The sequence below is a fragment of the Betta splendens genome, chromosome 3, assembly GCF_900634795.4.
Source record: "Betta splendens chromosome 3, fBetSpl5.4, whole genome shotgun sequence".
NCBI lineage: Eukaryota > Metazoa > Chordata > Actinopteri > Anabantiformes > Osphronemidae > Betta > Betta splendens.
Window position 1 is genome coordinate 187,050 of NC_040883.2, and position 25,917 is coordinate 212,966.

Consider the following 25,917-nt stretch of genomic DNA (forward strand, 5'->3'; position numbering starts at 1 on the left):
CTTTATAATTTGAATCCGCTACATAAACCATTTATTGTCTTAATGTTACACAGTTTTCCTGTCTGGGTCATCCGATTGGGTTCTTCCGCGGGTTTGGCCAGATGCAATTCAGATTTTCATCAGGAGAGGTTCAGCTCAGCAAAGTCAAACTTTTCTCCTCTACTTTCTCCTTTCGTGTCAGGTAGTGAATCCAACACTACAGTGAAGTGCCTTGAGATAATTACATTGTGATTTGGCGTTATATAAAAAAAATGTAATTGAATTGAGTCCTGTACTGGACTGGCGACCTGTCCAGGGTGTACCCTGCCTCTCGCCCATAGCCAGCTAGGACAAGGTCCATTCCCCCGCAACCCCACGCATGGGATTAAGCGGAATAGAAGATGGATGGATGAATTGAATTGAATAGAATTAAGTGTATGGAAATCCACTGGTTATTATATACACTAATTATTCTTAATAGATTAGTACAGTTATCTTCTACTGCAATTCCATCAATCAATCAATCAATCAACCAATCAATCAATCAATCAATCAATCAATCAATCAATCAATCAATCAATCAGCTTTATTTATAAAGCACCTTAAAATCACCATAGTTGGCCAAAGTGCTGAACACAGACAAACACTAAACAAGATATTTAATGGAACAGACACAAAAAAATTGTTAAAAAACCAAGTTAAAATACTAAAAATACAAATAACAGTAAAAAACTGTAAAACAGTAAAAGCCAACATCTAAACTAGGTTAAAACGCCAACGAAAAGTAATGAGTTTTAAGAAAGTGTGGTGGTGTAGAGGTTTGCCCCACCCACCTTACAGCCAAGATTGGAAATAATTGGCTCCCTGGGAGGCGGGCCAGGCTGGTGCTTTTAAGTACAGGTGAACACCTGATTAGGGCTCTTTGTTGGCTTGTGGCTGGTACCCATGAGCGCAGGTGAGCACCCGAATAAGATCTTTGTGGTTTATCCGTGGCTGCAGTGGTGCGCCTGTGTACGATCGCTACAGGTGAGGGGGGCTGCTGTCGGTGTGGTGATGCAGGGTTTTGGGTCCCCCCCTAGGCGCAGCGCTTCAGAGCTTAAAAGCTATCCGGGCTGGCATTAGCTTGAGTCGCGCCGGGTGGTGTTCAGGTAATGTACTGATCTTGCCTTTTAAAAATCCCTCAGTTTTTACTTACTACTTTTATTACTGCTTTGGGTCTGGATACGAGTGACCCATGGGTTTGTGCCCTTCCCCGACACTACTGTTTCTGGCTTCTTCTTTTTGTTGTGTCTCAGTTTCGCCAAGGTTTCGACCCCTTGTGTTGTCCAGGGTCTAGGAGGCGAAAACCAGTGATTGTTGTGTGTGTGTGTGTGTGTGTGTGTGTGTGTGTGTGTGTGTGTGTGTGTGTGTGTGTGTGTGTGTGTGTGTGTGTGTGTGTGTGTGTGTGTGTGTGTGTCTGTGTGTGTGTGTGTGTGTGTCTGTGTCTGTGTCTGTGTCTGTGTCTGTGCATTATAACTGTTGATTCATCTCTATTTTTGTTTTGGTTTCTATTTTGTTGTTTTTGTTATTTTGTTTATTTTTACCTCCAGGAGGAGGTCGCGCCAGCTGGAGTTGCTGCCGCGGTTCCCGCCGACCTCCAGGATGAGGTCGCATCTGTCATAGTTCCCGCCGACCTCCAGGAGGAGGTCGCTCCTGCATCGGTTCCTGGGGGCTCGGCTCCGGCCGCTCCTGCATCGGTTCCTGGCGGCTCGGCTCCGGCCGCACCTGCATCGGTTCCTGGCGGCTTGGCTCCGGCCGCACCTGCATCGGTTCCTGGCGGCTCGGCTCCGGCCGCATCTGCATCGGTCCCTGGCAGCCCGGCTCCGGCCGCATCTGCATCGGTTCCTGGTGGTCCGGCTCCGGCCGCATCTGCATCGGTTCCTGGTGGTCCAGCTCCGGCCGCATCTGCATCGGTTCCTGGCAGCTCGGCTCCGGCCGCATCTGCATCGGTCCCTGGTGGCCTGGCTCCGGCCGCATCTGCATCGGTTCCTGGTGGTCCGGCTCCCGCCGCATCTGCATCGGTTCCTGGTGGTCCGGCTCCGGCCGCATCTGCATCGGTTCCTGGTGGCCCGGCTCCGGCCGCATCTGCATCGGTTCCTGGTGGTCCAGCTCCGGCCACGTCTCCACGTCTGTCTTCGTCTCTGGTTCCCGCCTCGTCTCTGGTTTGGCTGCCGGACTGGTGGCCTCGCCCTCGGCGCCTCCTGCTGCTTGGATGGCGCTGCCTCCTGCGGCGTCGTCCACCTCGATTCCTCAGCCTCCTGGATCAGCGTCCGCCTGGAGGACATCGCCGTTCAGGGTGGTCCCCGTGGACGCTGGCCCAGCCCAAGGGCACTGGGTGTGCCCCCCTGCCTAGGCGGCGGCTAGGCAGGATCTCGCCGCGTCTCCACCCGCCTTAAGAGGGAGCAGCGAGACGTCGTTGTTGTTCATGCGCCCTGGACTTGTCTTATGGACATTCATGTTGTTTTTCTTGATTATGAGACTCGTTCTTGTTTTGTTTTTCTGGTGGGTCCTCTGGTCGGTCGTGTTCGGGCGTGAGTTTTGTTTTGATGGGGGTTCCCGTTTTAAACTGTCATTTATCATCATCCAAGCCATGTTGTGCTGTGCATGTGGGTCCTCATCCGTGCGATCGTGACACAGCGGAACTTAAAATACAAAATCAGGTGGTGTAAGGAAAGCTAAGGGAAGACGTTGGAGCAGAACAACGTCCGTGATGTGTGGAAAAGACACATCTCAGGCCACAGTGAGCCCACAACAGTTTCTCTACGAAGAGTTATTTAATGGCTCAGGAGATCTTGATCGTGAACCTGGAATGTGAGCTAATACCATTGTATTCTGTGTATAAAATGCCTTGCGTGCGTTCGTTCGTTCGTTCGTTCGTTCGTTCGTTCGTTCGTTCGTTCGTTCGTTCGTTCGTTCGTTCGTTCGTTCGTTCGTTCGTTCGTTTAGTTTTGTTTTGTTTTGTTTTGTTTTGTTTTGTTTTGTTTTGTTTTGTTTTGTTTTGTTTTGTTCCCGCCTAGCCTTAGTTTATTGTTAATGTCATGTTTAGTTTAGTCTTGTTGCTTCTGGCCACGTATTAGCTCGTGTTCCAAGCCACGTATTATTCTCGCGTCCATGCCATGTATTAGCCTTGCGTCCATGCCATGTATTAGCCATATAATATTTCCCTGTCCATGCCATGGTGTAAATGTTTTGTTAGTTTGCCAAGTTGTTCGCTTTTTAAGTTTGCCATCTTGCTAGCCCGCTATGTATGCCATGTTGCTAGCCCTATAAGTTTGTAATAGTTAGCTCGGTCTGTTCAGGCCCAGGTGGCCAAGACTTTGCCTCGTAAGGAGGTTTTCCTGAACTCCACAAGATAATTTTTGTTTTGTTGTATAACGTTTAGCCTCCTGGTGTGTTTTGTTTAGTTAAAGGAGTGTTTTGTGTTGAGCGGAAAATAAACTGGTTTTCATGATTTCCTGGCCCTCTCAATGCTCTGACTCAGTCCAAACCGACTTTCATAGACTCGATCCGCCATTCTGTGGGGCGGATCGTGACATTGTTACAGCGTTTTAAAGGATAAAGCCTTAATAAATTATGCATTCATTCTGCCATTTATTCATTCTGACTTCTCTGCTTATTAGAGTGCCAAAGTGATCAAACCAAATCAAATAGTTTGATACCTGATCTGAAGAGGTGGAACTCCTCACCACTGGATGGATTTATCCCCCTCCCCCTGAAGTTGCCACTGCCCCTGTGGTATATTAACCAGTGACACCCTAGTGGAAACGTTGCTTCTACTACTACTGTACAACTGCTTCTATTTCTTTTGGGAAATCCCTCTTTCAATCTTGTTTCACCTTTCTTTTTGCGTCACATTACTTTTCTTTACTCTACTTTATTCTTAAATTTTGTAAACTTACTTTGCACATAGAAATATGAATGAGAAGCGATTTTTGTTACTTTAGAAGTCATCAAGAAACTCCAACAAAACTGAAGCTGAACTGAAATCAGCAGTCCTTATTTTACTCACTATTTTTGATTGAATTAGTTAAATTTTATTCCAGATAGTTTTCTTTTTGGGCTAATTTAAGTAGGACCTTGGACCCTGGCCTAGCTGGCCGACTGTTACTTTGCTGACCCCGAGCCATCATCATCACCGCGGGCGACGAATCCTGGCCCAGATGCCATGGCACCTGGATCAGAGAGGGCACATGAGGGCAACAGACAAACATCTCTAAACCTGAGAATTCTGGTGTTACTCAAAGCGCTAAAATTAAATATTCCAAATTCATTAGTTATCCTTACGTTTTTATAAGTTAGAAGCAATTACTCAGTTCTCTTGATCAAAGCCATCACACACTTGGGTATTGACTATCCTTTTATCCCTTTATTAATTCATTTAACCATTGCTAATTGCTGTGTTTCTGTGATTGTGTTTACATATGTTTATTAATTCTCATTACCATTATCTGTCTTATAAAGCTTTCAACACACACACACACACACACTCATTTACCAACACTCATTGCTGATAATTTCATGCTCATTTTTTTTATTTGAATATTTTTATATTATTTCATTCATGTATCCAGTAGTATTAGATTAATAAAACATTAAAAGGAATCTGGTTTTGTGTGCATTGTTCTTCAGACTCAGAGGTCACTGAACTGCTACAAGAATTCACAACATTAGAGACTGATTTTGTTCTGTCAAGGAAGAATATATATATTGTTATTATTGTTAATCATAATTAATAACTCATTAAATTGACATCTGCTGTTTGATTCATAAAAGCGTGGTTTCAGCTTTAAAACCAATCTGGTGCCCCAAAAAGGAATGTTAATGTTTCTGCATTAATATCAAACTGTTAATTTGAATCTGCTACAGGGGGATTATCTCTGACTTTGTGGGCTGGTGTAAAAATAAGCACCTGATTTTAAACACCAGCAAAGCTAAGGAGGTAGTTAGAGTTAATTTCAGGAGGTCCCCTCCACCACACACACCGGTGAACATCCAGGGCTCAGACACTGAGACTATGGACACTGTTAAATACCTGGGTGTTCACCTCACCAATAAACTGGACTGGTCAAACAGCACAGATGTTGTGTATAAGGGCCAGAGTGGCCTCCACCTGCTGAGGAGACTGAGGTCCTTTGGTGTGGGCAGACAGCTGCTAAGGACTTTTTATGACACTGTGGTGGCCTTAGTAGTCCTGTATGGAATTGTGTGCTGGGCGGGGGGAGTACACGCAGAGACAAGAGACTCAACAAACTGGAGTCCATGAAGGAGGTGGCAGGCAGAAGGATGTTGGTAAACTAACATCCATCATGGAGAACCCCTCCACCCCCTGCACCACACTTTAGAGGCTCTGAGCAGCTCCTTCAGCACCAGACTGAACACCCAGAGTGCAGGGAGGAGCGCTACTGCAGGTCATTGCTCCCCACAGACTTTACAACATAACTCTACAGTGACACACAATTGTCACAGTATGTCATTGTGCAGTGTCTCAGGTCTCCATTATCCACATGACAGTGTTCTTTCTAGCACTGTTCCTGCTGCAACACTGTTGCACAGTTATTACTGTTGTTTTTTCCATTTTTCTTCTGTCTGTCTCAGTATTGTCATAATACTGCTGGAGCACAGGAATTTCCCCATTGTGGGATCAATAAAGTCATATCTTGAAAAATTAAGGTTCCCAGTGGGATGAGTCCCTGTTCCCTCTTCATCTTGATCTTTATTATTAATCCCTTGCACTAAAGATTCACGTCACAATTCAGAGGCCAGAGGAGCATTACTGATAACTTGTCTGATTCATATGGCTTCACATTGCCGCGCCCCTGCCTGTGGCATAACTCTTCATGTGATCATTAATCTATCACTGGCTCATTTCAAACCCACCTTCCTTCTGGCTCCCTGCAGCCGAAACGCTCTGCTGTGACAGCAGACTCTGGCCGTATAGGCCGGGCATGGTGGTGGCAGCATACTGCTGGATGCCAGTGTAGGCCTGGTTTAGTGCTTCTATAGTGTTTCCGGAGCCATTTGACAAGCCTCCAGAGCCGAGGCCGCCATTCAGTGCTGCCATACCTGCATCATATTGATAAGACAACAATATAACAATATAGAATGTGTTCCCAGGAGGAATATTACCAGAATATGATAGGGGACCGGCCACACTGTACAGATTCAATGTTCTTTTAGCTGTCTATCAAAGTGAGGAGAACCGTGACTGGTGAGAATGTCTGACATCAACCGAACCGTCACTGGGCAAGAAAACAGAGCCTGAGATCAATCATCAATAGAGTCTAATAGATTGTACATACATATGTAGAAAGAATGTTTGCTAGTTACGCTCCAGCATGTGCTTCACTAAATGACTAAAGGTCATGAACACAATACATCAGACCACAGTGAAAAGCAGGAGGACACCTACCTGCCAAGGAGCCCACACTAAGGCCAGCTCCAGCTCCAGCAGTCAGAGACTGCAGGGCTCCCAGTGAAGCCGCAGGGTTCAATGATGAGCTGCTGCTGGAGGAGGGGGAGGAACCTGTTTATGGGAGAAGTCCACATGAGCATAATAACAAACACTTGCACCACAACAAGCAAGAAATGGCATCATAAAGATGCACTATTACTATTCTGTTACTAAATAGTTGCAATAAACTGAGTTTGTTTGTTTTTACTCTGTATGTATTAATCAAAATCTAATATTTTTTTACCTGAGCTTGTTAATGTAGTTAGTGGAGAACTAGATGTAGTGATGCCACTGGAGCCTGTCGGTGGTGTCTGTGTGCCAGTAGCTGCTGCTGCTGCTAAAGCAGCAAGGTACTGCATAGTATTAAGACCTGAGACAAACACACACACAAACACACACTTTAGTTCACAGACTGGTTGGACCAGTACTGTAACTGGACGCAGACAGGACAGTTAGACCAATAACTGAACTTTATGCATTTGTCCACTTCCTACCTCAGGCCTTTATTATTATTATTATTAGAGCAGCAGGTGTGTACAGTCAGGACCATGAATATTTGGACAGAGACATATTTCTTCTAATTTTGTTTCTGTACATTACCACAGTGAATTTCTAATGAAACAACTCAGATGCCATTGAAGTGCAGACTTTCAGCTTTAATTCCATGGGTTAAACAAAAAGATTGCAAAAAAATGTGAAAAACTAAAGCATTTATTAAACACAATCCCTTCATTTCATGGGCTCGTAAGTAATTGGACAAATGAAATAACTGAAAATAAAATGGTCATTACTAATATTTGGTTGAAAACCCTTTGTTGGCAATGACAGCCTGAAGTCTTGAACTCATGGACATCACGAGATGCTGGGTTTTCTCCTTCTGAATGCTCTGCCAGGCCTTTACTGCAGCGGCTTTCAGTTGCTGTTTGTTTGTGGGCCTTTCTGTCTGCAGTTTAGTCTTCAACAAGTGAAATGCATTGGGTTAAGATCAGGTGACTGACTTGGCCATTCAAGCATATTCCACTTCTTTGCTTTAATAAACTCCTGAGTTGCTTTGGCTGTATGTTTTGGGTCGTTGTCCATCTGTATTATGAAACGCCGCCCAATCAGTTTGACTGCATTCACCTGGATCTGCGCAGACAGTATGTCTCTGAACACCTCAGAATTCATGGAAACCATGGAAATGATTCTGCGATCATCCACCACTGTTGTCTCCTGTGGACGTCCAGGTCTTTTTGCGTTGTTAAGTTCACCAGTGCTTTCTTTCTTTCTCAGGATGTACCACACTGTTGATTTTGCCACTCCTAATACTGTAGCAATTTCTCGCATGTTTTTTTTCTGTTTTCTCAGCTTAATGATGGCTCGTTTCACCTGCATGGAGAGCTCCTTTGACCGCATGTTGTCTGTTCACAGCAAAATCTTCAAAATGCAAACACGAGTCCTCTAATCAACTCCAGGCCTCTTATCTGCTTCACTCATGCAATAGCATGGAAGTCAATTGTCCAATTACTTACGAGCCCATGAAATGAAGGGATTGTGTTTAATAAATGCTTTAGTTTTTCACATTTTTATGCAATCTTTTTGTTCAACCCATGGAATTAAAGCTGAAGGTCTGCACTTCAATGGCATCTGAGTTGTTTCATTAGAAATTCACTGTGGTAATGTACAGAAACAAAATTAGAAGAAATGTGTCTCTGTCCAAATATTCATGGTCCTGACTGTATGTGTGTGTATTCATTGTATGTATTAATTGTTTTTATATCAAGTATTTGTTAGTTTACTTTTGCTATTAATAAATTGTGACCATTTCCTGCTGTGTTAACTTATTATCAGACTATTACTAACACTATTGACCAGGGTGTTAATAAGAATATAATGTTAACTATAACCCAGTTATTATCAGGTTGTGTCTAAAGACAATGGTCCAAACTAAGCTGAGGCACGCATTACCTGAAACCGGATGCAAGTTGTAAAGCGTGTTGCCTGTAGACAGCGACTGCTGCAGCAACTGCAGATAGACCTGAAGAGAACAGGTGGCGGTCACAGCAGCATAGAACGAGGGGCATTCGTTTCATTCTGAAGGGTCACACTTGAACACACCCACCGCTAAGTACTGAGGCCCCAGGCTGCTCAGGCCAGTCAGGTTTCCCCACATGGAAGCAGCACTGATTTGTTGCATCTGCTGCTGCAGGTGTTGAGCTATTCGTTTCTGCTCCTTGTCCTTCTGAGTGTCTGCAAACTTCACCACAATGGGCGAAGAACAGCCCTAAACACAGAAACCCACTCAGGCAGTAATTACATATGAAGGTCATGTCCTGATCTGTTAATCTTTTTGTTCTATTAAATTTAAATGGCCTTCCAGATGAATGTGTGCCCTGTCCTGGATCACCCGTCCCTGTGATCCATGCACATCAGACAATGGGTGGACATCTCAGCTCTTGCTGCCTGCATATACTTCACTAATCTCAATAGATAATTGGTCTTCAGTTCACAAAGGTTAGGTTGGGACAATATGCAACATTTAGTTCCTATGATTAAGTTCACCTCCATGGTCTGGGACTGGTGCATAGACTTAATAGCTGACTGGGCCGTCTGTCTACTGGTGAAAGTGACAAATGCACAACCTAAAAGACAGAAACACAGCATATCATATCAAGTCATTAATATCTGTAGTCAGCTGAGGTCTTGTAGGTTTGTCATCTGCTCGGGGATCTTTTAAGACGCCAAGGCATTGGGACACAGTACATCCTGGAATCCAGGTGTGATGGCATGTCTCACCACGGCTGAGGCCGTCAGGGCCGCGAAGGATCCTACACTCCTCTATTTGACCGTACGGGGAGAACATGAGTCGGATGTCGTTCTCATTGCACTTCTTGGAGATCATTCCAATAAACAGCTTTCTGTCCTCAACTGCTGTAGTGAACACAAAACAAAATCAGCCAAAAATAAATAGACGCCATAGATGTAGGGGATCTGTTTCTAAGGGTGTAATCATTTGGTCATTGAAGGCTTTTGGAGAATAATTTGGGAATTTCCAGGTCTAATAATTCAGGGGAGTTTAAGACCGACATCTTCCAGCGAGTAAAGTTATGTTTGAGGATGTGCTGTATTATACAGTTGTGTTTGTTCAGAGACTTTTGTCTCTTACTGACAGTCCATGCACCCCAGTCCGTGAAGGGCCCTAAGTTAAACAGATCATTTGCTTGAAAGCATTTTCCTCTTCTTCTCAATTGGGACGTTGCCCTCACAGCTCCTCTGACTCCAGACACATGTTCTAGGGCACATCATAGTGTGGTGTGGTGTAGTGTAGTGTGTTAGTGCAGGGAAAGTTCCTGTTCATGAATGTTTTGTGTTTCTGTCTCCAGTGAGATTTGTGTTGAGTCTCTGTAGGTCAGGGGTGGGTATTCCTGGTCCTCAAGGGCCGTTGTCCTGCTGGTTTTCCAAATCTACATGCCCTAGTTACCGCTAATTACATTGATCAGCAGCTGGATAAGCCAAGTGATCAGCAGGAAGCCAAGGTGACCAGCAGGAAGAGTTGGAAAACCAGCAGGGACACTTCCCCTCGAGGACCAGGAATGCCCACCCCTGCTGCACTGTAGGTAAACAAGTAAAAATCTGGCTCCTTACATTTAGGTATAAAAGCTAGTTCACATAAATGTGAGTACAGATGAGTGCTTACCATTGTTTTTTTCACTGTCTGCTGGTTTCATCTGAATTGGATGATGCATCTGAGGGCAAAACACTGCACAATTACATTTTACATTTTGCAAGTTATTTAACTTGGTGAAATTAATGTGATGTAGTTTTTCTTACTGTTGCTCTTGTTGCTTTTTTGTGTTTGTTTGATCCAAATGTGGGATCAATATAGTTTCAATTATTAAATGTGGCTTGACTCCTCTCAGACACAACCCATAAAAGTCTATGACCCCCCATGAAGGAGCTTCCATTTGAACTGTAGCACATACCCCTGGAAGAATCTTCATGTTGTGCAGAGCATTCTGTGCTTCCAGAGCTGATTTGCGAGTGTAGTATGTTACAAAGCAGCAGCCTGGCAGAAAAAGGAAAGGCCATATGAACATGTGGACAAGTACACCACGTAATTATACAGTATTATTATATTATATTAATTATATTGTCAATCATTGCAGTGATGTAATTTACAGCCTGATTAGATTAGATTAGCCAACATCCTTCTGTCCGCCACCTCTTCCATGGACTCCAGTGTGCAGCCCAGGACAGAGCCGGCTTTCTGAACCAGCTTGTTGAGTCTCTTCCTGTCTCTGCCTGTACTGTCCCCCACCCAGCACGCAACTCCATACAGGACTACTGAGGCCACCACTGTTGTCATACAGTAGAAATTCCATAACAGCTGTCTGTTCCAGAGAACCTCAGTCTCCTCAGCAGATGGAAGCGACTTTGGCCCTTTCTGTACAGATAGGAAGGTCTGTCTGTTTTAGTTCTCTCTCTGTAACATAATACTAAAAAACATAACCAGAGTGGTATTAACATGCTACCAGCTGTACTGGTGGCATGTTAATAGGAGGTGATTCATTCTGTCTGTAGAGGATGAGTGGAACCAGCTAAAAAATAAAAAATATAAAAAAGCTGGGGACACAGTCAGTTCAGATGATATCACGGTGTTTGTAATACAAGCCTGTTTTACAGTTATTGCCGTCTCACCTCTAAACCACCTTTAAAACCTTGGTTCAGAGTTCCAGATTCCAGATCTCAAGGCACTTTACAAAGTAAGGTTTAACACCTTACACAACTAAACCCAACAGATCCCACATACAGCAAGCCTTTAGCTTGCTGTATGTGGGATCCTGCTTCACATGTGCATGTTGTGTTGTATCAAACGTGTGACATCTTCAGCACCGACCACTAAATAATAGATGCAGTTTAACCCCTGTGTACGATGACAGCGTGTCTTTTTACCTGACTTTCTGTCAGTGAATGTGTTGGTGGGTACCTTTGCTCTGTGGTGGACTCTGGCTTCGGTCTCTCAAAACATTAATCTCATAAACTGCTCCATATGGCTCAAAGAGTTCACGAAGCTGCTCCTCGGACCAGGACCGAGGAATCTGTCCAACAAACATCTTGATGGAATCAGTGTCCGGTTGGTCAGACTGGTCTAGAGTCCCATTCAGTTTCTTCCCACTAGAAAGACAAACATATAATAATAATTTGTTATTAATAATAAAGATTATTACTGTTGGTGCAATGAAGTATGTAACTATGAATAAACTGTGTAATTGTTTAAATTAGAGGATAGGTAACAGTAAAGGGAGTAATGTAGAGTTAAGGAGGTTCATTACATGCACAAGGGTGTAGCAATCTACGTCTGGACCTAGGTAACTTAACACAACCTGTAAGCTTCACTCCCTTCCACAGAGACAAAGCTGCGATTCACCAGAAGATAGGAATACACGGAATTCTTGTCTATTCCACAGGACACTGTTTCCTCTCACAACAGAACTGTGAGTTTAATATAAACAACCCACATATGGGTAAGTGCACATCAAAAGACCATGGATACTTTTAAATGACACAACCTAAATCCCACCAGGGTCCTCCACCACATTATCAGTAGCCAGACCAAGACTTGTCTCATAATTTCTCTACCAAGACTCACTTCATGGATTCTCACACTAGCTCAGGAGATCTGGATCGTAAACCAGAAATGTGAAGTAAAAAAAGGAAATTTGGACACAAGTTCTGGTTCAGATGCACCAGAACTTTCAACTGTCATGAAACTGATGCCATTGTATTCTGTGAACAAAATGCTACTATTTGAAAATAGATTGGTTTCTGTGTGATGTTCAATGTCTGACCTACAGATTTGCCAGGAAATTGAAAAAATGCTTTTCTTTGTGTGAATGTATAAAACTGAAATAAAGATACTCACCATTACTTCTTTTAATCCGTGCAACATACGTATAGGCTATGTCCACCAGCTACAATTAAGTATCCTCATTATTGTGCTGCATTATAAGTGTTACAATAGTTTAATTAGTGATGTCTGGATCAAGTCATTTATAATTTGATTTTGCTTGCATTTATTATTCGTGTATGTTTTAGTGTTTACTTGGTGTTACATAAGGACATGACCATTCATCAAGGAATAACATTTCATTTGTTACAGCGTTTTAAGGGACCATGTATAAAACCTTAATAATCTATGCATTTAATATTGCTGTTAACCATTCTGACTTAACTGCTTATTTCAGTGTCAAAGTGATCGTTACATGTTTATAATGTTATGGTGTGATTGAACTTTGAGCTTGATGAAAAGAGGAAAGCTTAGTTATCCCAAATTTATGAGCAATCCAAATCAAATAGTTTGATATCTGATCTGAAGAGGTAGAATTCCTTACCACTGGTTGACCTCATTTCTCTGCCCTTCAGTGACTACTGCCCCAGGGGTATTTAAACCAGTGACACCCAAGTTAAATTGGATTTCCCTCTATCTTCAAAGTTCTTTCACCTTCTCTTTTTGCGTCACATTACTTTTCCTTTAATTTTTCTTTGTTCTTAAATTTTGTAAACTTAGGTTAAACTTAGAAATATGAACGGGCAGCAAATTTTGTTATGTTAGAAAGTCATTGTCAGGACTCGCAGGGAGTGGACAGGAGCGAGGGACCCAAACGCACAGCTCAGGAGACAGACTGAGAATGAATCAGATTTATTTGGTATAAACCAAGATGGCAGGCGAAAACAGGAGTCGGGCAGGCAATCGTCAGAACCAGGAAACACAATCTTCAGGCAGAGGTACAGGCAAGGACAGGGCAAACACGATTAAAAACGGGCATGAGTCAAAACCATGGACTTACTCTCCATGGAGTTGGCTGGGAGACTGACAAACCGGGTGCTCGACAACAACAAACTGGCAAACGGAACAGGTGAGTACTGGAGTTTAAATTCAGGAAACTAATTATTGGGTGGAGACAGCTGACAGGACACGTGATTAGAAACGTAAAGTAGGCAAAAGACACAACAGAACAGAAACCGGAAACACTACCAAAATAAAACAGGAAATGAACATGGCAAACCACAAAAACACAGGAACAGCCCAGGTTCATGACGGTCATCAAGAAACTCTGCGAAACTGAAACTATAACAAACAGTCCTTAGTTGACTCGCTATTTTTTATTGAACCAAATAAACTCAATTCCAGTCCGCTTTCCCTTTTAGACTAGTTTAAGTAGTGCTGACGTTTTGAAACACCTTGGAACGTCCAGCCTGGCTGACTGTAACTTCGTTGACCCCGAGCCGTCATCTCCACGGGCGAGGATTCCTGGCCCAGAGGCTGGATCAGAGAGGGCACGCCTGCTCAACCAAGCCGGTAACGGGAGACACTGCACAGCAGCCTACAGCAAGGCTAAGGCAAGACAAACATCTCTCATCCTCTGAGAATTCTGATGTTTCTCAGTGCGCTAAAATTGAATATTCCAAATTAATTAGTTATCCTTAGGTTTTTATAAGTTAGAAACAAATACTCTTTTCACTTGATCAAAGCCATCACACACTTATGTCTAGACCATTCCTTGTTCTTTCACTCATTGATTAATTCATTGCTGATCATCTCATGCTGATTGTTTGCTCATTTTCTGTTCTTTTTATTTGATTATTTCTATGTTATTTTATTCCTATATCCAGTAGTAAAAGATTAATAAAACGTTAAAAGGAACCTGGTTTTGTGTGCATTGTTCTTCAGATTTAAGTAGAGGTCACTGAACCGTGACAAGAATTCACAACATTAGAGACTGATTTGGTTTTATCGAGAAAGTTGTTATTGTTGTTATTGTTGTTCATAACTAGTAACTCATTGAATTGACATCTAGCGTTGACTAGATCGATACAAGCGTGGTTTCAGCTTTAAAACAAACCTGGTGCCCCAACTTCAAGGAATATTAATGTTTCTGCATTAATATCAAACTATTAATAATTTGAATCTGCTAAAAGGCAAAACGCCAGCTTCAGTCCAACCTTTGCTTAGAGACAGACAGGAGAAACACATCAGAACCAGAGACATCCAGTGTCTACCTCATGGTGATAAGCAGGGGAATGGCTCCTGGTAGGGAACATGGTAATAATAATTCAGCAACTGGTCAGAGCCTCAGACTCAGTGGATTTCGACCACTGGTCTGGAGACAAAGAGCTACAGGAAGATCCTCTTCCAAATGCCTCCACCAGACCTCTGCTCTGTGTCACAAACCTTTAGGACGCTCAGATGAAAACTGATTTACATAAATCATTAATAAATCTCCCAAAAGAAAAAAACTTGTGTGTTAATGTCGCCCTAAAATGGTAAAGTGAAACAGAGGTTCACACAGGTTTTATTGAGGTGGCTCTGGCTGACCACATACATTTACATTCATTGAATACAAGATGGTGCGACATCCATTCTGTCACAGAAACACACAAGATTTTGTGTTGCTTGTCAATCTGATAGACCAGGGACGCTTTTATTTTATGTCCTTTTTTTTTTAACAGTGAAACATACAATAGTTTTTACAGATAAAGTCATGACTCAAGTGTGGCCCATTCCCCCATATGTGGGTGGAAAATTATTATTATTATTATGTGGCAAATGCAGAAGAGAGATACTAGAAGATGCCAAGTTCAAGTCCACCATAGCACCAAGTGTGTCCTGCAGTTTTACCCATCCTGTGAAGGATCCAAACCCCCTTTCATGGAGACGTGAAAACAAACAGTTTTCACAGTATTTTTTTAGATAATGTCTTTTAGATTATCCTGGAATTTATAGTCACTTGATGTCAGAAAACTCCATGAACTAAACAGGACAAATAGACCCAACTAGAGTCAGAGAAAAAACAAATTACTAAGTGGGATTGAACTATTCTGTGAAGCAGAAACAAAGTGACGGGAAGCCTAACCAACTGAGTCACTAAACAGCAGAAGAGAACAAAACATTGGATAAATCCAGTGCCTGGAGCCCCAGTACAATCAGCTCCAAAGCATGGTGCTAAACAAGTGGATTAGCATTCATAGCGCAAATAAACCGAATTCTGACCAACACCTCGGAGGAAAAGTAACGATAGACCACAGAATGGTTGAGGCAGAATGGGGGCAAAATACGGCAGAATGGCAGAGCTAATACGAGGTCCCATCAGGAGAGAAAATGAAGAAAGAAAGAAGAACGAAATTAACCCTTAATAGTCACACAGTGGGGAAATTCATTCTCTGCATTTGACCCATCCCCCTTGGGGGAGCAGTGAGCTGCCACATGAGCAGCCCTCGGGGAGCTAGCGAGAAGTGTCTTGCTCATCGCCGAAGGCAGGGATCGAACCGCAGACCTTTGCCTCCCGAGGCCGAACCGTTACCAGCTACGCTACCAGGCCACGAAGAGAAAGAGAAAAAAAAGCAGAGACGAGGCCAAGGAACCCAAAGTCCAGATGAAGAGTGTGGCAGGACCCTAGAACACCACATCCTCACTCAGCACTCACATCATGTTGGCTGTGCTGTGACCATCCACATGCCTGACACAATGAGACAATGGTCCAGGACTAGACGGGAACAGACTCCAGGATCTTGTCCAATCCAGTCTGTGGAGGCCCCAAGTCCCCCATTGTTTCAGCAAATTTGTGTGTGTGTGTGTGTGTGTGTGTGTGTGTGTGTGTGTGTGTGTGTGTGTGAGTGTGTGTGTGAGTGTGTGAGTGTGTGTGTGAGTGTGTGAGTGTGTGAGTGTGTGTGTGTGTGTGTGTGTGTGTGTGTGTGTGCGTGCAACCAAATAAAATATGTTCATTACTCTGATGACAATAAACATTATTGTTTTAGCTTTTAAGACATTCTATTTTCTTTCCTGTGAAAATGGATAGTGTTTTTTTTCTCTGCTGGGTTTTTAACATGACAGAGTACAGTCTTTCAGGAACATTCGTCCATTGAATATAATATTTGAGCTTTATTTTCACTAAAAAAAAACATTTTTCCTCAAACCAAAACTCTAACCCTTACACTGATGATGATACTCACACTGGACTAGAATTTAACGAGCAACGATCCACCATCATCTCTGGGAGAAAGTCCAGCTTAAACGAAGTCATGATGATCAGACGTAATATTCTCAGCAACGGTAAACTCCAGATGATGCACGTCCCCTTTGGTCCCTGACAACTGGTTCTAAAAAGCAGCACCCCAGCTGTCGCTGCCAAAACTATATCCACATGAAAAACACAAACATCTGGCTTAAGAACCACTTCGGTCTCAGAACAGACACAGAGTGACAAACCTGTGGATGTGGGATGAGACAAACCTCCATTCAGCGTCAGGTCAGCAGAGGGCTGCTGGGATCACAGAGGCAGTTTGCTCCCACAATCAAAGTGCTGATGGTCCACAGCCTTTGTGAGAGTTTTTCCTAGGCCAGCAGATCTGGCTGCAGCGTCAGATAAACAGGGTGTCAGATCGATAGTGATAAGGCCCAGTGGGCACAGCACTAAGAGGCAGAGGAGGGGGCCGTCCCCGTCCGTGGATAATCCCCGGAGCAGCCAGAGCGTCAGGTTCCGGCATTAAGGCCATGTTTTCTTTGTTGTTCTACACACAGCAAATGTCACAGGACACTTTGGATTTCTTCTCACAGATACAGACATGGACCAAGTTATTGATCGGTAGGACCAAGTTATTGATCGGTAACATGCTGCTTCTCAGATCAAAGGTTTTACTCTTTTAGATATTAGAATCTTTTGGAATACAAGGAGCCTCCTTTCAGTTCATCTATCCAATGATGAGAAAAGGAACCTTCATGACTTTCCTGCCTGTACTGATAGATATAGAGACAGACAGACAGAGCGATAGAGAGAGAGAGAGACAGAGAGACAGAGAGAAACGGGCAGACAGACAGACAGGCAGGCCTGGTAGACAGACAGGCAGATAGATAAACAGACAGACAGACAAACAGCAACAGATATATACAAAAAAAATACTCCCTTCTCACCCTCCACGGGTGGTCTCATCCGTTTTTCCAAGCTCGAGTCCTCTACCAGAGGCCAGGGAGCTTGAGGGTTCTGCGCAGTATCCTTGCTGTTCCAAGGACTGCACTCTTCTGGACTGAGATTTCGGATGTTATTCCAGGGATCTGTAGTAGCCACTCCTCCAGTTTGGGGGTCACTGCCCTCAGTGCTCCAATCACCACAGGCACCACTGTGGCCTTCACCTTCCAAGCCCTCTCCAGTTCTTCTCTGAGCCCTTGGTATTTCTCTACTTTCTCATGTTCCTTTTTCCTGATGTTGCCATCGCTTGGTATTCCCACATCCACCACTACGGCTTTCCTCTGTTCTTTGTCCACCACCACAATGTCTGGTTGGTTCGCCATTACCATTCTGTCCGTCTGTACCTGGAAGTCCCACAGGATCTTGGTTCGCTCATTCTCTACCACCTTGGGTAGAGAATTGGTTTTCCACTTTGACCTTGGGGTTTCCAGTTCATACTCCGCGCAGATGTTCCTGTATACTATGCCAGCCACTTGGTTATGGCGTTCCATCCATCCATTTTCCAAACCGCTTATTCCCTAATGCGGGGTCACGGGGGTGCTGGAGCCTAACCCAGCTGGCTATGGGCAAGAGGCAGGGTACACCCTGGATGGGTCGCCAGTCCATCGCAGGGCAACACATTCACACACACTCACACCTACGGGCAATGGGAGAGAGAGTCCAATCGACCTAGGACGTCTTTGGATTGTGGGAGGAAGCCGGAGAACCCGGAGAGAACCCACGCAAACACGGGGAGAACGTGCAAACTCCACACAGAAAGGCACCAGGGCCGCCTCCAGGAATCGAACCCAGAACAAGTGCCACCCACCGCACCACCGTGCCGCCTGTTATGGCGTTCCATGTATGCTTTCTCTGCCAGCATCTTACACCCTGCAGTTATGTGCTGGACCGTCTCAGGGGCCTCTTTGCACAGTCTACACATTGGGTCTTGTCTGGTGTGGTAGATCTGGGCCTCTATGGCTCTGGTGCTCAGGGCCTGCTCCTGTGCGGCCAGGATGAGTGCTGTCCTTCAGCCCAGCCCTTTCAAGCCATTGGTAGGATTTGTTGAGATCAGCCACTTCAGTTTTGTTCCGGTGGTACATCCCGTGCAAGGGCTTGTCCTCCCATGATGGTCCCTCATCCAGCATCTCATCCTCTGTTCTCCACTGCCTGAGACATTCACTCAGCACGTCATCTGTCGGGGCCTTATCTTTGATGTACTTATGGATCTTGGATGTTTCAACCTGGATAGTGGCTCTCACGCTCACTAGTCCTCGGCCTCCTTCTTTACGGCTAGCGTACAGTCTCAGGGTGCTGGATTTGAGGTGGAACCCTCCATGCATGGTGAGGAGCTTTCGTGTGTTAACATCTGTGGTCTGTATCTCTTCCTTTGGCCACCTTATTATTCCCACAGGTTGCCGTTTGCCTGTGGTGTTCCAAGGTACTTGTAACTGTCCTGTCACGAACAGGGGCTGCAACAGGCGCTGCGGCGGGAGTGACCCCCACCTGGGGATCGTCGGAAACTGCGGCCCCCGAGGAGCCGACAGTGGCAGGAATTCGAACGGCGTCCTCCTCCGAGGAGCCGACAGGAACTGGAACGGCGTCCTCCTCCGAGGAGCCGACAGGAACTGGAACGGCGTCCTCCTCCGAGGAGCCGACAGGAACTGGAACGGCATCCTCCTCCGAGGGGCCGACAGGAACTAGAACGGCGTCCTCCTCCGAGGAGCCGACAGGAACTAGAACGGCGTCCTCCTCCGAGGAGCCGACAGGAACTAGAACGGCTTCAATATGGCCGACGGGAACAAGGACTGGAACGGCCTCAATATGGCCGACAGGAACAGGGACTGGAACGGCCTCAATATGGCCGATGGGAACAGGGACTGGAACGGCCTCATAATGGCCGACGAGAACAGGGACTGGGACGGCCTCAATATGGCCGACAGGAACAGGAACAGGAACTGAGGCCTGGTGTGACTGGCCAGGGGTGTCCGGTAGCTGGCGTAAAGATAGAGCTTGAGTTTGGCGTGGCGGAGCCCAGGCCTGAGCTTGACGTGGCTGAGCTGAGGCTTGAGCTGCTGCAGGCTGAGCTGAGGCTTGAGCTGCTGCAGGCTGAGCTGGGGCTTGAGCTGCTGCAGGCTGAGCTGGGGCTTGAGCTGCTGCAGGCTGAGCTGGGGCTTGAGCTGCTGCAGGCTGAGCTGGGGCTTGAGCTGCTGCAGGCTGAGCTGAGGCTTGAGCCTGACGTGGCTGAGCTGAGGCTTGAGCTGGAGGGCAGCAGGAGATGCTGCAGCCAGAGATGCTGGGGCCAGTGATGCAGCCAGAGACGCTGGGGCCAGTGATGCAGCCAGAGACGCTGGGGCCAGTGATGCAGCCAGAGACGCTGGGGCCAGTGATGCAGCCAGAGACGCTGGGGCCAGTGATGCAGCCAGAGACGCTGGGGCCAGTGATGCAGCCAGAGACGCTGGGGCCAGGGGTGCAGGCTTAGACGCTGGGGCCAGGGGTGCAGGCTTAGACGCTGGGGCCAGGGGTGCAGGCTTAGACGCTGGGGCCAGGGGTGCAGGCTTAGACACTGGGGCAAGGGGTGCAGGCTCTGATGCAGGAACGGGTGCAGGCTCTGATGCAGGAACGGGTGCAGGCTCTGATGCAGGAACGGGTGCAGGCTCTGATGCGGGAACGGGTGTAGGCTCTGATGCGGGAACGGGTGCAGGCTCTGATGCGGGAACGGGTGCAGGCTCTGACGGGGGTTCAATGAAACCCAGGGCCTCGCGCAGCGCAGGCTTCCGAGCGATGAGCAGGGCGGCTTCACGGAAGTGATGCTCCTTGATTACCGGGTCGGTCTCTGCCTCGGCGGAGTTCAGACAGTGCGCAAACAGGAACAGGACTGGAGGGGCGCATTGGGCACGGATCCGTTGGAGGATGCTGTCCGGGATGCCTGCGATGGAGGTGGGTATGTCGTCTGATGGGACGAGAGTGCCCTCTGCTGGCGAAGGGGGCAGTCTGATTTCCGTGACCGAGTCTTCTGGAGCCTGGACAGGGGAAACCGGCTGTCGTCGACGCCGTATGGACCTCCGACGACTAGCTGTGGGCTTCACCTCCTCAACTGCCAGGGCTGAAGCAGGAGCTGGGGCCACGGTACGGACGGAATTGGACTCGGGAACTATGGCGGTAACGTGGGCATGGACTTGGGCTGATGAGCTGGTGTCTGGAACGGGAGCTGGATCTGCCTGAACGGCGTCTGGGGCAGGGACTGGATCTGCCTGAGTGGCAACAGGGGAGTGAGCTTGACTCGACCGAGCCGCGACAGGAACGTGAGCTTGGCTTGACTGAGCGGTGACAGGAACGTGAGCTTGACTTGACTGAGCAGCGACAGGAACGTGAGCTTGACTCGACTGAGCGGTGACAGGAACGTGAGCTTGGCTTGACTGAGCAGCGACAGGAGCGTGAGCTTGGCTTGACTGGACGACGACAGGATCTCTTTCCGATGAGGCAGGAACAGCTGATGAGACGCTGGCGGGCGCCGCGCGCAGAGCGCGTGCCAAATCCCTCCGCACTGCCTGGAGCCTCTCAAAAAGCGACTGCACTTCCGGGTAGTCAAGCCACCAAAATTCCTCCTCCAGGATAGCAATCGCCTGTTTTATGACGCGGAGCCGCGCCTTCAGACTGGGGGCTTCCGCGTAATTCCTCGCGAGCTCCCCGAAGCACCAGCGGAGGTCCTCCGGCAGCCTCGAGCAGGAAAACACCATTGCGACTCTGCGTTGTCCGAGTACACAAAACAAAATCCCTTGCAGCCCTTAACCGATGCAAGACGCCGGCTGGGTCCGAGTCTGGCCAGATTGTACTGTCACGAACTCAAGGTAGCGGACCCACACGCACAGCGGAGACAAGGCTCAGTGAACAACAAGGGTTTATTCGAGCTCGTGGTCAGGCAGGCAAGGGTCGGTACACAAAGACGGCGGGTTTCAGTACAGGCAGGGTTAGACAAGCAGCAGTCACAAGGCAGGCTAGGGTCAACTCACGGCAGGACAGGATCGTAGGCAAGGCAAGAGTCAAGGTCAGGAGAAGCAGGGTCATACACGGGTTTCAAGATCATGGATACAAACGCTGGATTGCTCTCAAGGACACAAAAGACAATCTGGCAAGGGGCTGGGGTGAGAGGTGGTGCTTAAGTACTAAATGGCGATGACTAAATGACAGACAGGTGAGTAGATTAGAACCGGGAGCAAGGCTGACTGAAACTACCAATGACTGCGACAGGAAGTGGTGACAAAATAAAACCGGAAATGAGTGATTACAGTGACTAAATGATCTAGACTGTGACATGTCCTCAATGTCTGCAATTGTTCCTTCTGGGAGTGAGACCCCTTCTGTGTGGATAACCTTGCCTCTCTTGGTCACCATCCATCCATCAAGTCCGAATGACATCCCAATGTCCGAGCTGTAGATCCTGATGGTGTGGATCAGCGAGTGGATGTCTCGCTCACTCTTGGCGTACAGCTTGATGTCATCCATGTAGAGGAGGTGACTTATGGTGGCCCCGTTCCGGAGTCGGTATCCATAGCCAGTCTTGTTTATGTTTTGGCTGAGGGGGTTCAGACCTATGCAGAACAGCAGTGGGGACAGTGCATCTCCTTGGTATATGCCACATTTGATGGATACTTGGGCAAGTGGCTTCCCATTGGCTTCAAGGGTGGTTCTCCACAACCTCATTGAGTTTGCAATGAAGGTCCTTAGAGTTCTGTTGATGTTGTAGAGCTCCAAGCATTCAGGGATCCATGTGTGTGGCATTGAGTCATAGGCTTTCTTGTAGTCGATCCAGGCTGTGCACAGGTTGGTGTGTCGCACTCTGCAGTCTTGGGCAATTGTTCTGTCAACCAGGAGTTGGTGTTTGGCTCCTCTGGTATCTTTACCAATGCCCTTCTGTGCCTTGCTCATGTATTGACCCGTGTGCCCACTTATCTTAGCTGCAATGATGCCTGACATGAGCTTCCATGTTGTGGAGAGACAGGTTATTGGCCGGTAGTTGGATGGGACTGTACCCTTTGAGGGATCCTTCATTATCAGGATCGTTCGCCCTTCGGTTAGCCATTCAGGGTGAGTCCCATCCCTTAGCAGCTGGTTCATTTGTGCTGCCAGGCGCTCATGGATTGCAGTGAGCTTTTTTAGCCAGTAGGTGTGGATCATGTCAGGGCCAGGTGCTGTCCAGTTTTCATATCGAGACTCTTAGTTGGATGTCTGCCACTGTGATAGTCACTGGATTCTGTTTCAGGGAGGTTGCTGTGGTCTTCCCTCAGATCCACCAGCCACTGTGCATCGCTGTTGTGTGATGCCTCCCTCTCCCATAACAGACTTCCAGTACTGTTCAGTTTCCAGCCTTTGTGGGTCTGCTCTGCTGTTTTTACCCTGCCATTGAGAGTACACTTTCGCAGGTTGTGTTGCGAACAGCCGGTTGATTCGTCTGGCTTCATTGTCTCTGGTGTATCTCTTTAGGCGGCTGGCCAAGGCTTGTAGCCTTTGTTTGGCAGTTTCGAGTGCTGTACCTCTTGGGCATCGGTCTTTTCATTGCACCTCTCTGGGCCTCTGTCATTTGGTTCACTTCCCTCCGAGCTGCCTTGATTTTTGCCTCCAACCTTCGTTTCCATGGTGGGTATTGTTTCTCATGGCTCCCATGGTTGCTCTTATAGCCAAGCACCTCTAGGATCACTGATGCTGAAGCGTATATCAGCTCATTGGTTTCTGTGATTGTTGTGGTAGGGATCGCTGTCAATGCTGCATTCACATCTTCCATGAGACTTTCTGATGGTACTTCACTTAGCCGTTGTAGTGGGGTTCGGGGTTGCCTGTTCTATCTCGCCATGATCTTATCTTTCAGGTCAGTCGCTGCCTCGCTCAGCGTATCTGTGCTCATTGGGGCTTTGTACCCAATTTCCGGTTGGGGAGATGGTGAAACCTCCCCTCTGACCTGGCGTCCTGGTTCCCCCTTGCCGTAGCATTTGTGTTGTACCTCGTGAATCTCAAGTTGTGATAGCAGTTGCCGTTTGTGGATGTTGGAACACTGAGCTACTAGTTGCTTCGCAGTCAGCCTTGAATGTGGGTTTCTCCGTTCCCATTTACCGCACATTCTTTGCATGTAACCCCTCTGACTAGGATTACTTGAGTAGTAGCATTCCAACAGAGCCTTGTTCTCGCATCTCAGCCATTTCTTTCTTGTTCCAGTAGCTCACTTCTCACCAAGGTGCTCTGGTTCCCCAACACCTGACGCGACGTCTGAGCCGGTATGTCATGTGGTTCATTGTCTCTCATGATATGAGGTAGGCGGTAGCTTGAAGGGTCTTGCCCAAGGACCCACACTGGATGCTTATTCGCCCTAACAGGGATTCGAACCGGGAACCCCCCGCATGCAAGTCCTTTACCGATTGAGCTATCCAGCAAGCAAGGTAGAATTCCCAACTTTATTCAAGATGAATTGGCGGCGATGAAGTCGATATTGCCTACAAAGTCCAGTAGTAATATGGAATTTGTTGCTGCTAGCCACTCAGTGCTAATACACACAAGCTAGCGATAGCAGCAAAAACGTTACTCCTGACAGTCTAAAACACACAATCAGCAGCTCGTAACTTAAGTCACAGTTCACAGCGCAAGCTAACACATCAAACAGTTGAACATATTACTTACTCAGTGCTCATTCGATCATTCTGTCAAGGCTGTTTTTCAAGTTTCTTCTCGGTATCCTGACGCTAGTTTTGAGCTCCTCTGTCTACATATAGCCCGAAACTGATATTGTGTCGTCAGCAGTAGAATCTGAAACTTCATCGAATCAAAATCAGCAGCGGTGAAATTCAGCACAGGGATGTTCAGTTGTTCCCATCGGCGTGTGGTGCAGACCACCAGCTGTCTGCTGCATACAGCTCCTGTAAACTGCCCGGCGGTACTGTCCCGCTGTCGGCTGCCTCTGTGTCAACTCATTGCGAGCGTCTTTCGGCTGTGACAGCTTTGTCCACTCTGCGTAACTCGTTTGGGCTGCACTCTGCCAATTGATATTGTTGCGTCCAGTAGATGTCCTACTAGAGCAAATTAAGCTTCAAGAACCTTTGCGCTTCAATGCTTTATAGAGCTTCATTTGCCCATCACTACCTGCAATCGCAGAGGTATTTATACCTCAGCAACCAGGTGCCACCACTCTGCTAATTGACCACAAACAAACAACAAGAAAGAGAATAAGAAAACCTTTAATAGTCCCACAATGGGGACATTTTGTCTCACAACAGCACAGAGTGTGATACAGGGGAAGAAAAATATAGCAGCAAGTAGGAAATACAGAACAGATCAGTGAAACTGGGTTGAGTTGGCACAGTATAATACAGTGGTCAGAGTGAGTATGCAAAAATGTCATAAATAGAATCTATATATTGCACAGTTTGCACAAATATTGCACAGATATTGCACCAAGTGAATGTCCGGATTACCACTGATGCAGTGGGTGGTTTATCAGTTTTTCTGGTAAGGTAGTTAACATGGTTAACATTGTTGATTGTACAGTCTGATCGCAACAGGTAGGAAGGATCTATGATATTCTGTCCTGGTCCTGGTCCAGAATGGATGTGAGTTTAGCCAGGAGCCTTCTCTCACCCACCTCCTGCACCAGAGTGCATCCCAGGACAGAGCTGGACTTATTGATGACCCTGTCCAGTCTCTTCCTGTCATTACTGTGATGCTGCTGCTCCAGCAGACTACACTGTACGGGATGGCTGATGCCACCACAGAGTCGGAGAAGGTCTTCAGGAGTGGCCAAGGCAGATGGCCGCTCACATCCAGCCTGGTTCTGCTGGAGGTTTCTTCCTCGTTAGAGAGGGAGTTTTTTTTGTATTTGGGATTTGTTGGGTTTGAGTAAGGTCTTAAACCTTAATTTGTAAAGTGCCTTGAGATAACTTTGTTGTGATTTGGCGCTATATAAATACAATTGAATTGAATTGAATGGTGTTGAAGTCACTGGAGAAATCAAAGAACATGATCCTCACAGTGCTGCCCATCTACAAACCAAAACAAGAGGGGTGGCGTAACACTGGACACAGAGCTCTGTGAATATTCATGATTGTGTAGCCTACGGAACTAGACTAGAGACCATATAAAGGTCTTTGCAGATATTTTGAGTTAAATGCTTTAGAGTTGATTTGATTAGAGATGATTAGAGTTTGGCACCAGGTGTCTTCAATATTAAAAATTTTCACAATATTCCAATTTTCTGAGATACTGAATTTGGGGTTTTCATAAGTCAGTTATAATCATCACAACTAAAGAAATAGTGAGTAATGAAACAATATAAGTTTTTTATTTACTTTTTAAATAGAATTAGTGAAATAAATCAACCTTTTGATAATATTTTACTTATATGACCAGTACCTGTATATATCTCTGTCTATCTGTCTCTGTCTGCCCGTTTCTTCCCGTCTCTGTTAATGATGGTCTTACCAG

General features: G+C 46.3%; 1 protein-coding gene across 12 annotated transcripts in view; it reads right to left on the bottom strand.

Annotated features, from left to right (window-relative positions):
• The window catches only part of celf1 (cugbp, Elav-like family member 1), a 49,441-nt gene extending 24,902 nt beyond the window's left edge, over window positions 1-24,539 (bottom strand). For 2 of the 12 annotated variants that reach the window (XR_008694309.1, XM_055507640.1), the window contains exons 1-13: window positions 24,121-24,538; window positions 16,740-16,859; window positions 16,460-16,640; window positions 11,436-11,623; window positions 10,432-10,514; window positions 10,146-10,194; window positions 9,245-9,379; window positions 9,011-9,090; window positions 8,571-8,732; window positions 8,417-8,486; window positions 6,714-6,839; window positions 6,428-6,541; window positions 5,896-6,081 (exon numbers count right to left, since the gene is read on the bottom strand). Coding sequence is in view for 11 of the 12 variants with exons in the window: in XM_055507640.1 (XP_055363615.1) it covers window positions 5,896-6,081; window positions 6,428-6,541; window positions 6,714-6,839; window positions 8,417-8,486; window positions 8,571-8,732; window positions 9,011-9,090; window positions 9,245-9,379; window positions 10,146-10,194; window positions 10,432-10,514; window positions 11,436-11,623; window positions 16,460-16,530 (1,264 nt within the window). In the remaining variant the exon portion in view is untranslated. The other 10 variants (XM_055507641.1, XM_055507635.1, XM_055507639.1 and 7 more) reach the window with 9 other exon arrangements.
• Between the last annotated feature and the right edge of the window lie 1,378 nt (window positions 24,540-25,917).